The 13,252-nt window shown below is 37.9% G+C and overlaps 1 protein-coding gene across 2 annotated transcripts in view; it reads left to right on the top strand.

Annotated features, from left to right (window-relative positions):
• LOC127429917 (eukaryotic translation initiation factor 4 gamma 1-like) overlaps positions 1 to 13,252 on the top strand; it is a 52,085-nt gene that overhangs the window by 37,455 nt on the left and 1,378 nt on the right. The window contains exons 16-30 of one of the 2 annotated variants that reach the window (XM_051679277.1): positions 108 to 254; positions 1,087 to 1,323; positions 2,173 to 2,277; positions 4,189 to 4,491; positions 5,105 to 5,216; positions 5,311 to 5,428; positions 6,375 to 6,637; positions 6,905 to 7,026; positions 7,204 to 7,376; positions 8,532 to 8,657; positions 8,888 to 8,969; positions 10,362 to 10,460; positions 10,659 to 10,796; positions 12,894 to 12,975; positions 13,077 to 13,217. In XM_051679277.1, the coding sequence (XP_051535237.1) occupies positions 108 to 254; positions 1,087 to 1,323; positions 2,173 to 2,277; positions 4,189 to 4,491; positions 5,105 to 5,216; positions 5,311 to 5,428; positions 6,375 to 6,637; positions 6,905 to 7,026; positions 7,204 to 7,376; positions 8,532 to 8,657; positions 8,888 to 8,969; positions 10,362 to 10,460; positions 10,659 to 10,796; positions 12,894 to 12,975; positions 13,077 to 13,217 (2,248 nt within the window). Of the gene's footprint in view, positions 1 to 107; positions 255 to 1,086; positions 1,324 to 2,172; positions 2,278 to 4,188; positions 4,492 to 5,104; positions 5,223 to 5,310; positions 5,429 to 6,374; positions 6,638 to 6,904; positions 7,027 to 7,203; positions 7,377 to 8,531; positions 8,658 to 8,887; positions 8,970 to 10,361; positions 10,461 to 10,658; positions 10,797 to 12,893; positions 12,976 to 13,076; positions 13,218 to 13,252 lie in introns of both variants that reach the window. The other variant, XM_051679276.1, reaches the window with a different exon arrangement.

Below are 13,252 nucleotides of genomic sequence, written 5' to 3'. Positions count from 1 at the left end.
GGGAGAAATGTAGTTTTTATTCATAGAAAATCTTCCCCTGTCATTGTAGAGGAACGTAAATAAATCAGGGCAAATTTCATTTGTGTGCGTTTTGTTTCTCATCGTAGCTGAAAGTTCCCACGTCAGATAAACCTGGAGTGACAGTGAATTTCAGGAAGTTGTTGCTGAATCGTTGTCAGAAAGAGTTTGAGAAGGACAAAGACGATGATGAAACGTTTGAGAAGAAACAGAAAGAGCTGGACGCTGCCACAGGGGTACGAACACAACACACACACACACACACCAGAACTACACTTGAATTTCAGTTACTTTTTAACAGAATTACACAGTCATTTTGTTAGAACATGAGAGAACATGTCCGGGTGATATTTCACCCTAAAATTAATAAAATAAAATGATGGGGCATGGGTAGCTCAGTGGTGAAAGACGCTGGCTACCACCGCTGGAGTTCTCTAGTTCACTAGTTCAATTCCCAGGGCGTGCTGAGTGACTCCAGCCAGGTCTCCTAAGCAACCAAATTGGCCCGGTTGCTAGGGAGGGTAGAGTCACATGGGGTAACCTCCTCGTGGTCGCTATAATGTGGTTTGTTCTCGGTGGGGCACGTGGTGAGTTGAGCGTGGATGCTGCGGTGGATGGCATGAAGCCTCCACACGCGCTATGTCTCCGTGGCAACGCGCTCAACAAGCCACGTGATAAGATGCACGGATTGACAGTCTCAGATGCAGAGCCAATGAGGCGAATCACTACGCGACCACGAGGACTTAAAAGCACATTGGGAATTGGGCGTTCCAAATTGGGAGAAAAAGGGGAAAAATCCAAAAATAAATAATTAAATAAAAAATAAAAATATTCAAAAGTATAAAATACGTGCTTAATGAACTGCTGCGAATTTTGCAAACTGCTCTTTCTTCATCTGTTATTTGATTGTTATCGTTTGAACTCGGAATCACACATAAACAAAAAATAATAATAAACAGTTACCCTTTGAAGTATACTAGGTTAGTATACTCGTATGCCATACTGAACACAGAATGCCATGCCGTAATGGCATAACAGTTTTTGTGACCTCACTACCTGTCTCTTCAGGAGGAGGAGAGGCAAAGGTTGAAGGAGGAGCTCGAAGACGCCAAAGACCAAGCCCGGCGACGGTCGCTAGGCAACATCAAGTTCATTGGCGAGTTGTTTAAATTGAAGATGTTAACGGAGACCATCATGCACGATTGTATTGTTAAACTGCTGAAGAATCACGATGAGGAGAGTTTAGAGTGTCTCTGCCGACTGCTGTCAACCATCGGGAAAGATCTGGACTTCGAGAAGGCAAAGGTGACGCACACACACACAATTCGGACGATATAGTTATAAATAGTATATCTTTATAACTGTATTATGTATTTCTGTAAAGCTTTTGAAATTAAAGCGGTAATGCATGCAAATATTTAAAATGTTTAACACATTAATTTTTCTGTAATGCGATTAATTTTCAGATGCATTACGTTTTTTTTCTTTAACGCGTTTACCATTTTTCATAGTAGATTCATAGTAACAATTGACTGTTTCAATCGACTGACAGCGCTAGTTTATATTCTTGTCTGTTTTTTGATGATACTTCAAATATATCTTAATATTTATGGATTTTCTTTGAAATGGCATATACGTTTTTTTGTTGTTGTTGTTTTCGGAATAATTATCATTTAATTTAAACAGTACTTGCAACCAAGTAGTGCTTAATGCAAGATGTAAAACAGAAAAATGTAGATGAAAATCCTTGAGATGAACATGAACAAAATAATTAATTATAATCATTTTCATTTATATGCATCAATGAAACAATGTATGGTATTATATGGCAATATTTATCTACATATTATTTTTCTGAAACACTTTTGATTAATGAATAACGCCACATGAACATTTCTAAATGAAAGCACGAACAAATCAGAATCATTTTGAATCAAATAATTGATTCACGGAAATGAACTGGATTTACGGACTGTAACTGCGTATTGCTGTTGAAGTTTAAAACATCTCACACTCAATTTTTTTTATCGACAGCGAAGTCAGTTTTAAATATTGATATATATTATATATCGTCCAGCCCTAATTTCAGTGTTACAATACACACACACATGCTCTGCTGATGTAATTTAAACTCACTCTCTCTCTCCTTTTCAGCCGAGAATGGATCAATATTTTAACCAGATGGAGAAAATTATTAAGGAGAGGAAAACCTCTTCCAGAACTCGTTTCATGTTGCAGGACGTTCTTGATTTACGACGGGTAAACTCTCATAATACACTGTGTGTGAGTGTGTGTGTGTGTGAGAGTGTGTGTGTGAGAGTGTGTGTGTGAGAGTGTGTGAGAGTGTGTGTGTGTGAGTGTGTGAGTGTGTGAGTGTGTGAGTGTGTGAGTGTGTGAGTGTGAGTGTGAGTGTGTGAGTGTGAGTGTGAGTGTGAGTGTGTGAGTGTGTGAGTGTGTGAGTGTGAGTGTGAGTGTGTGAGTGTGAGTGTGTGAGTGTGAGTGTGTGAGTGTGAGTGTGTGAGTGTGTGAGTGTGAGTGTGTGAGTGTGAGTGTGTGAGTGTGAGTGTGTGAGTGTGAGTGTGAGTGTGTGAGTGTGTGTGTGTGAGTGTGTGTGTGTGAGTGTGTGTGTGTGAGAGTGTGTGTGTGAGAGTGTGTGTGTGAGAGTGTGTGAGTGTGTGTGAGTGTGTGTGAGTGTGTGTGAGTGTGTGAGTGTGTGAGTGTGTGTGAGTGTGTGAGTGTGTGTGAGTGTGTGAGTGTGTGTGTGTGTGTGTGAGTGTGTGTGTGTGAGTGTGTGTGTGTGTGTGTGTGTGTGTGTGTGTGTGTGTGTGTGGGCAGGTTTAAGTGGTTTACGAGGACTTTTTTTTTTAGGTTACAAACTGGTAATTACAAGGGTATTATGCTATAAATGTGGTTTATGAGGACATTTCTAGTGTCCCCATAATTCAAATCACTTAAACATACTAAATGATGTTTTATTGAAAATGTAAAAATGCAGAAAGTTTTTTGTGAGGGTTAGGTTTAGGGGTAGGGTTAGGGTTAGGGGATAGAATCTATAGTTTATACAGTATAAAAATCATTATGTCTTTGGAGAGTCCTCATAATGATAGCTAAACCAACGTGTGTGTGTGTGTGTGTGTGTGTGTGTGTGTGTGTGTGTACTGTCTGTGTGTGTAGTGTGTGTGTGTCTAGTGTGTGTACTGTCTGTGTACTGTGTGTGTGTGTGTGAGACAGTGGGTTGGGACACTGATTCCATGTGTGTTTGTGTGACGTACACACACGCCCTACTTGTGACTAACTGAAGAATGTTTTAAGTTTCATTTCTGCTGAAGCGCAACTGTTGGGAGGAAATAAAACATTAATAGTGGAAAAAAATTGAAGTTTAATTTTAACCTAATGCTGTCAGTTACCACTGATAGTAATTTGACTCTCCTGATTGTGTAAGATTATATCTAATCTTTTAACTCGTGTCATAACTAGCTTAAAAAATTCAACCCAGTTTCTTTCACATCATATTCGTGCACGTGTACCAGAAAGGACTGTGATGTAACTATCCATAAAGCAGTGTTGGTGAAGCTACTTTGAAACCTGTATTTAATAAAGGTGAAATGCCCTTACGAAAATAATGATGGTTTTTCTATGGTATTTATAGAAAAACCATATTAACCACACAATTAACCATGGTTACGACAATACTACTATAGTAAAACCATGTTTAATTTTCGTAAGGATTAATCAAATAGGGTGACAACTAGAAAACATATTTAATAGACTTCTATTATAAATGTATTACTTGCCCCATAGACTTCTATTATAAGTGTATTACTTGCCCCATAGACTTCTATTATAAGTGTATTACTTGCCCCATAGACTTCTATTATATGTGTATTACTTGCCCCATAGATTTCTATTATAAGTGTATTACTTGCCTTATAGACTTCTATTATAAGTGTATTACTTGCCTTATAGACTTCTATTATACGTGTATTACTTGCCCCATAGACTTCTATTATACGTGTATTACTTGCCCCATAGACTTCTATTATACGTGTATTACTTGCCCCATAGACTTCTATTATAAATGTATTACTTGCCCCATAGACTTCTATTATAAGTGTATTACTTGCCCCATAGACTTCTATTATAAGTGTATTGCTTGCCTTATTTTGTTAGAATAACTGGGTCCCGCGCAGAGGAGATCTGGGGCCGAAGACGATTGAGCAGATCCACAAGGAGGCGGAGCTTGAAGAGCACAGAGAACAGGCCAAGGTTCAACAGCAGCTGCTGTCTAAGAAGGATGGCCGTGGTGGAGGAGGTGGAGGAGGAGGAGGAGGGGTCGGTGGCCCGGGGCCCCGCGGTGGACCGCATGCACCTGGTTCCCGTGGCAACCAGGCCCCTGACGATGGCTGGAACACGGTGCCCATTTCCACCAAAAACAGGCCAATCGATCCCACACGACTCAGCAAGATCACCAAGGTCTGATCCATCACCAGTGAAACATCAATGACTAATCCTTAAAGGAATAGTTCACCAGAAAATAAAAATTCTGTCATCACGTACTCACCCTTATTTTGTTCCAAACCCGTATGACACAAGTTTAGTAGAATGCCTTGGCTGCTCTTTTCCATACAGTGAAATTCTTCAGAATCAGTACGTCTCTAATCTGGTTTTAGCTCGCATTCAGTTCAAATATGTTGTGCAAAGATGCGCTCCATCAGGTTGCAATATTTAAGAGTTGAGGTGGATGTGAAGATTCTCAGTGAATAACAGCTTAAATTTTGGTCTGTTTGTTACACAAAGCTATCATATGACTTCAAAAGGCTTGGAACATAGCACACAAGTCATATATGGACTACTTTGAAGATACTATTCTGGTGCTTTTTGTCTTTTTTGGAGATTGACAGCTGTGGTCACTATGAAATATCATTGTAAAGAAAAGAGCAGCATCAAGATTGATCTAAATTTCGTCGGATTTCGCTCAGAAATTGAAGTTTCATTTTTGGGTGAACTATCCCTTTATTGATGTAATACTTTGATCTTGACTTGCATGAGCACTGAACTCTTTATTGATGTTTGTTTTCTCACATAGCCGGGTGCTTTGGACTTCAATAACCAGCTTCTCGCCCCAGGGGGTAAAGGAACATGGGGCAGTTGGGGCAAAGGGAGTAGCGGAGGCTCGGGAGCCAAACCCAGTGACAGTGGTGAGGGTGTGTGATTTTATCAAGAACAAATATACACACTTGTGACAGTGATATAACACTTGTGTCCGTTTTTGTGTGTGTGTGTGTGGTTTAGGATCTCAGGATTCTGGTCGCACGAGCACTCTGAATCGATTCTCAGCACTTCAGCAATCTTCCTCATCCTCCTCATCCTCTTCTGCCAACATCGACTCTGACAGGAGGGTCCCTAACAGGTCAGAGGTCAAGTTCAGTGTTCATGAGTAGGGATGGGAAAGAAGCTTCCAATTCCACATAAAGATTAAAATGCATTAACAATTATATAATACTGTATTTGGTCATATTTGGCATATTATTTATTTATATATATTGTTTTTCATAAATTAAAGTACTTATTTATTAAAACAAAACGTGTGTACAACTTCACTTGAAACTTAGTTTGAATTTTTTTTTTAGTAGGTACCACTAAAGGGCAAGTTGGTCTGTTAAAGTTGGTCATGACTTATGCAGTAAGGAAGTAAATCGTTAAATTGATTAAAATAATCATAATAATAAATTGAGTTTGATTTGTGAGATTCATTAAAGGGATAGTTCACCCAAAAATGAAAATTCTCTCATCATTTACACACCCTCATGCCATCCCAGATGTGTATGACTTTCTTTCTTCTGTAGAACACAAATTAAGATTTTTAGAAGAATATTTCAGCTGTAGGTTCATACAATGCAAGTGAATGGTGACCAAAACATTGAAGCTCCAAAACGCAAATAAAGGCAGCATAAAAGTAATCCACAAGACTCCAGTGTTTTAATCCATGTCTTCAGAAGTGATATGACAGGTGTGGGTGATAAACAGATCAATATTTAAGTCCTTTTTTACTATAAATCTCCACTTTCACTTTCTTCTTTTGTTTTTTTTGCATATCACCATCTACTGGGCAGGGAGGAGACTTTATAGTAAAAAAGGACTTAAATATTGATCTGTTTCTCACCCACACCTATCATATCGGAACAGCCTCCTAAGAGTCATTTGATCGTGAATCGGACTCTACACTGGTAGTGTTGTATGTGTGTTGTTGCATACAACCAGCGATGACAACGCGATAGATTTGTTATCTTTTTTGTTTTTATTATATTGTGTCTTTCTCTCACATCACTGGTTTTATTGTTGTGTTTATGTCACAGGAATAGCTCCAGTCGGGAACGTAGCGATCGTTTCGATCGGCGTGATGAGCGCATGGACAGGGGTGGCGACCGTTACGATCGCCGTGACGACCGCGGATCAGACCGGCTGGACCGGAATCGTCCCGCGGTCAGCAAGCGAAGTTTCAGTCGCGAGAAGGAAAGGAGCCGGGAGCAAGACCAGCGTCCTGCTGAAACGGTCCGCCGCGTGTCCAGCATGATGGACGAACGCGAGAGAGAAAGAGAACACGCTAGCCGCGAGAATGGTACGGAGAGCTGGGGTCAAATGTCACACAGTACGCAGCACAGGGTTATTATGGTTTAAAAAGTCTTTTTTTTTTTTTTTTTTAAGATTCAATTGTTGTGTTATCAGCGATTATTAGATTTGAATTTTTTTTTTTTTCAAAATATATATATATATTGCATTAATTACCTTTTTGCAGTGATACTTTTACTGCAAATAGAACAACGTACATTCTACTTTGAAGGTTTTGTCAGACTTTTTTTATTTTTGTATTTTTGTATTTTTAAAGTGAAGAGAGAGACTGTACCGACTCCTCCACCCATTTCTTCTAAACCTGCCCTGACAGAAGAAGAACTGGAGAAGAAATCAACTGCCATCATAGAGGAGTACTTGCACATCAATGACATGAAGGTACACACACACACACACACACACACACACAGAGACTCTTTAAAGTTGGCATGAAATCATAATTGACCCTTTGTCATTCATGGGCAAGAAAAATCTTAAGCAATAATATCATAGTCCACTTTTCACAATCCAATTAAATCCACATCTAACGCTGTTGTTTATCCTCCTGTCCTGTAGGAGGCCCTGCAGTGCATCAGTGAGCTGAACTGCCCGTCTCTGCTTTCTGTATTTGTGCGGACGGGAATAGAGTCGACACTGGAGCGCAGCACTGTCACCAGAGAGCACATGGGTTTACTGTTTCACCAACTCGTCAAAACACAAACACTGTCAACACAACAATACTTCAAAGGGTGAGAGACACTGTCACAAAGTGTTCTTAAACTATTTTATTTATGTTTAGTGCTTTAGTGGAAGTCGTTGCATGACATAAATATATTTATTATTTTAAAACTAATAGAAATTGTGATTTTTTTTTTTTTTTTTTTTTTTTTATTAGGAGGAACCACTCCAAATTCCCTTTATTGGATTGTAATTTATAATAGAATAAAATAGAAGAGAATACGGTTTAAAGAGACATGACAAAAAACATTGTATCAAAATAATAATGTCAATTGTAATTGATTTTATTAATTAATTAAATTATTGGTAAACTAAAGGTTTAATTAAATTAATATTATATTCTGAGAATAGAATAGAGTGTTTTAAACAAGTGCATGTGGAGGTTTTTAAATAAAATTAAAAACATTGTATTAAAATGTTATGTAAATTGTAATTTTTGTGTATTATTTTTGTTTTTATTTTATCTATTTTTTTTTTTTTTTTTGTGTGTTATTATTTTTACAATTTTATATTTTGGAAATAGAATAGAGTCTTTAAAATGACATGACCAGGGCTGGAGGAAGTTTTTTAATAAAATGAAAAACATTGTATTAAAATAATGTAATTTGTAATAATGTTTTTTTATTTATTTATTTATTATTTTTATTTTTTTATGTAAATTGTAATTTTTACAATTTTATATTATGGAATAGAATAGAATAGAATCTTTAAAATGAAGGAAAGGAGAAAAAATATATATATATTAAAATAATTATGTAAATATTTGTATATATTTGCTTTTAACAATTTTATTTTTAATGACAGAATAGAATGGAATATTTAAAGCAACATGACCAGTACTTGTTATAGTTTTAAAATAAAATGTAAAAAAAGATCATTAAAATAATAATGTAAATCGTAATGTTTTTTTTTTTTTTTTATAGTTATATTTTTGGTGCTAGAATTAAAAAAAAAAGGATTTAAAGCGACATGACATGTAGTCTATAGATACAATAAAAAAATACATCAATATAAAAATAATAATAATGTAAATAAAGTAAATTCTATAAATCTCTAAAATCATTTGTTGGTGCTAGAATAGAAGCCGGGGCTGATTAAAGTTTTCAAATAAATTGAAAACATTGTTTTAAAATAATGTTTATGAAAGTCTGTGTATGTTCATATAGGCTGTTGGAGGTGCTGGAGGTGGCAGAGGACATGGCTATAGATATTCCTCACTTCTGGCTGTATCTGTCAGAACTGATCTGCCCCATGCTGCATGAGGGGGGCATTCCCATGGGCTCACTGTTCAGGTGAGAGCAAACACACCGCTCATAGACCTTATACATCAAATGCTCAAATTAACACCACAACAACATCCATATTCATCCTTATGGAGACCTGAGGGTCACAATTCATCCTGAAAATCTGTGCTTTTTATTTTGTGTGGTTGTTACCCACTGGAGCTTGAAATGAATAAATGTTCCATGTGTTGACCCCCATTTCAGTATGACCTCTGAACTCTTCACTTTGTTATTGTTAGGGAGGTGTCTAAGCCACTGTTGCCTCTGGGTAAAGCTGGAGTTTTACTGGCACAGATCCTCAACCTGCTCTGCAAAGTAATGGTACGACACGTGTGAGTGAGTGAGTGTATGTGAGTGAGTGAGTGAGTGTATGTGAGTGAGTGAGTGAGTGAGTGTATGTGAGTGAGTGAGTGAGTGAGTGTATGTGAGTGAGTGAGTGAGTGTATGTGAGTGAGTGAGTGTGTGTATGTGAGTGAGTGTGTGTATGTGAGTGAGTGAGTGTGTGTATGTGAGTGAGTGAGTGTGTGTATGTGAGTGAGTGAGTGTGTGTATGTGAGTGAGTGAGTGTGTGTATGTGAGTGAGTGAGTGAGTGTATGTGAGTGAGTGAGTGTGTGTATGTGAGTGAGTGAGTGAGTGTATGTGAGTGAGTGAGTGAGTGAGTGAGTGTATGTGAGTGAGTGAGTGAGTGAGTGTATGTGAGTGAGTGAGTGAGTGTATGTGAGTGAGTGAGTGAGTGTATGTGAGTGAGTGAGTGAGTGTATGTGAGTGAGTGAGTGAGTGTATGTGAGTGAGTGAGTGTGTGTATGTGAGTGAGTGAGTGTGTGTATGTGAGTGAGTGTGTGTATGTGAGTGAGTGAGTGTGTGTATGTGAGTGAGTGAGTGTGTGTATGTGAGTGAGTGAGTGTGTATGTGAGTGAGTGAGTGTGTGTGAGTGTAGTGTGCGTGTGTGTAGTCTGAGTGAGTGAGTGTATGTGAGTTAGTGTGAGTGAGTGAGTCAGTGTAGGGTGAGTGTAGTGTGTGTGTGTGTGAGTGAGTGTGTGTAGTGTGCGTGTGTAGTCTGCGTGAGTGTGCGTGTGAGTGAAGTGTGCGTGTGAGTGAAGTGTGCGTGTGAGTGAAGTGTGCGTGTGAGTGAATTGTGCGTGTGTGTAGTCTGCGTGAGTGTGCGAGTGAGTGAGTGTAGTGTGCGAGTGAGTGAGTGTAGTGTGCGTGTGTGTAGTCTGTGTGAGTGTGTGTGTGTGTGTGTGAGTGTATGTAGTGTGCGTGTGTGTAGTCTGCATGAGTGTGTGTGTGTGTGTGTGTGTGTGTGTGTGTGGCCAGGGTTTTTTTAGGTTATAAACTGGTAATTACAAGTGTATTATGCTATAAATGTGGTTTATGAGGACATTTCTAGTGTCCCCATAATTCAAATCACTTAAACATACTAAACGATGTTTTATTGAAAATGTAAAAATGCAGAAAGTTTTTTGTGAGGGTTAGGTTTAGGGGTAGGGTTAGGGGATAGAATCTATAGTTTGTACAGTATAAAAATCATTATGTCTGTGGAGAGTCCTCATAATGATACACCAACATGTGTGTGTGTGTGAGTGTGTGTGTGTGTGTGTGTGTGTGTGTGTGAGGGAGAGAGTACTAAGGAATGTAGACATCCTGACATTGTGTGAATATATTAGCATGTTTGTGCCCTGAATAAAATTTGAATCTCTTTCCTGTCTCAGAGTCATAAGAAGGTGGGACAAATGTGGAGGGAGGCGGGGCTTAGCTGGAAAGACATCCTGCCGGAAGACGAGGACGTCAATAAGTTTGTCACTGAAAAGGTTTGAGAGAAATTCGTAAGCCGTTTGATCAATAATCAGTGTTATCGATCAGTAAACCAGTAGCCTGGATTTGATATCTCTCTGCCAGTTACTGAAATGATATATTTCCATTTAGAGACTGTTTTGATTCTGGTGTGTGTGCGCGTGTGTGTGTGTGTGTGTGTGTGTGTATGTGTGTGTGTGTGTGTGTGTGTGTAGGGAGTAGAATTTACTCTTGGAGACGAGTGTGTGAAGACGAGCAGTAAATCGTCTCTGAGTTCAGAAGAGATCTCGAGAGAACTCGAGCGACTGCTACAAGAGAAAGTCAATAACCAGCGGATCTTTGACTGGGTCGAGGTACAGAACTGTGTGTGTGTGTGTGTGTGTGTGTGTGTGTGTGTGTGTGTTAAGAGACAGGCCACTCATTGATGATTGAACACAACCACCTGACATTGCCTGAGTCCTTATACTCTAGAACAGGGTTTATTTAAACCTACTGATGCCGAGGACCCCCAAAATACGATGATCCCCTTGTGAAAAAATAGTAAACATGATATTATAAAGACATGTTTGACAAATTAAACAAGTATCTTTTATATTTTTATTGTAGTAAAGCCAAAAATAAATTATTAAAATATTATCTGGAAAATATGTAATTTTTATTAAGTAAGGTTAGATGCATAAATCTAAAGAGAAACATTTTGACAATTTATTTCAAATTTATTTGTAAAGTGCTTTTCACAAGAAATATTGTTCCAAAGCAGCTATGCAGAGAATAGTGAAATACAAATATTTCATGATTTATTCAATTAAATTCAGATTTGTTTTTATTTCTTACAGTTAACTGTAAGTAGAACAAAATAATTATGAATAATCTCATGGTTTTAGAATGAAGTGGTAATAATGTTAAATTATGTAAACTTTTTTTTTTCTTTTTTTTCTCTAAAGAACATTAATGATAACGTTTGTGTCAGAATTTATTAAAACATCGTCTATCATCTAATTTAATCAGCATAAAGCAGTGGTTCTTTAAATGTGTGTTCCAGTGAGACACTTACAATGGAAGTCAATGGGGTCGATTTTTGGAGGGTTTAAAGACAGAAATGTGAAGCTTATAATTTTATAAAAGCACTTGTATTAATTCTTCTGTTAAAACTTGTGTTTTATTTGAGCTCTAAAGTTGTTTAAATCGTCGTTTTAGGATTTACAGCATTAGGTCGTCATGGCAACCAAGTTGTAAAGTTGTCTATATCTTTCCACAGATGTGGTTAGTAAGTGATTTTATCACACTATAATCATGTTAACACACATATTGTTTATGTCTTGTGTCTATACTTTTGAAACAGTGAGTATTTTAATGTTTACAGATTGACCCCATTGACTTCCATTGTAAGTGTCTCACTGGATTAAAGAAAAGGAGGAACGAGTCGAAATTAATTTTTGTGGTAATCAACATTATGACACACATGCTGTCGATTGAGCTCAACTTGTATTGAACCTGGAATATTCCTTTAATTGCAACAAATACTAATACTTTTTTTAAGTTAAACATTTTATGTGCTATCATTAGTGATGAACTAACAATGAAGAAGTGTATTTAAAAACAATAAACATTAACAAAGATTAATAAATACTGTAAAAATATATTGTTCATTGTTAGAAAAAGAAGCCTTTATTTTTTGTCACACATTATACATTTGCACATATACAGTGAAATTCTTTTTTTCACATATCCCTATCTGGAGCAGATAGGGTCAAGGGCCCAACGGTGGCATCTTGACAGTGCTGGGGCTTGAACCCCCAACCTTATGGTCAGTAACCCAGAGCCTTAACCACTGAGCCACCACTACATTATAAAGAGCTATTGGAATAGCTCGCCCAAAAATAACAATTCTGTCATCATTACTCGCCCTCGAGTTGTTCCAAACCAGTGTGACTGTTTTCATGAGTGAAACACATGGATAATGAGCGATGAGAGGATCCTGATTGTGACTGTCAAGCTACAAAAGCACCATGAAGTCATTTCACTCATGCACTATATTCCAAGTAATCTGAAGTCACACGATAGCGCTGTGTGAGGAATAGACTAAAACACTCAAATAAAACATATTCGTTAACTGAAATAAAAACTGACATGATTTGAAAAAAAATGAATCTATAATAACGTGCATAAAAAGTAAACCGGTCATTAAACAAATTGTGACGGCAGTCGTCATACAGTCAACAACCAAGTGTGTGTGTGTGTGTGTGTGTGTGTGTGTGTGTGACATCACACATTTCATCTGAAGTTCTGACTCGTTTTAAAAATGTTTTTGTCTGAGTTTAGATGGTGGTTGTTTGGTACGGACAGCTTTGCAAAATTCTTTACGAAAGATCAAAGTTAAATTTCCTTACGCAGTTCAGTTCATGTTGCTAATGCCAGTGTTACCTTTATGACCTTTGCCCTCTGTGTAGGCTAACCTGGATGAGCAGCAAATGACATCCAACACGTTCATCCGAGCGCTGATGACGGCAGTCTGTCAGTCTGCCATCATCTGTGAGTCACATGGTTATATTTCGTTCCTTAATTCTGAAATTCTGCTTATGTTCTCCTGCCTCACTCTTCCTGTGATCTGACCCTCTGTGGTTTGCATCCAGGTGAGAACCCATATAAAGTAGACACTAAAGAAATTACCCAGAGGGCCAAGCTGCTGCAACACTATCTAAAAGACGAACAGAAAGAACTGCAGGCGCTGTACGCTCTCCAGGGTCTCATGGTTCAAATGGAGCAACCGCCGAGTAAGTGTTTACTGTGTTTTTATGATTATGCATCT

The sequence above is a fragment of the Myxocyprinus asiaticus genome, chromosome 39, assembly GCF_019703515.2.
Source record: "Myxocyprinus asiaticus isolate MX2 ecotype Aquarium Trade chromosome 39, UBuf_Myxa_2, whole genome shotgun sequence".
In the NCBI taxonomy this organism is placed as follows: Eukaryota; Metazoa; Chordata; class Actinopteri; order Cypriniformes; family Catostomidae; genus Myxocyprinus; species Myxocyprinus asiaticus.
Note: the sequence above shows the minus strand (reverse complement) of the source record. Positions and strands in the feature narration are given on the sequence as shown.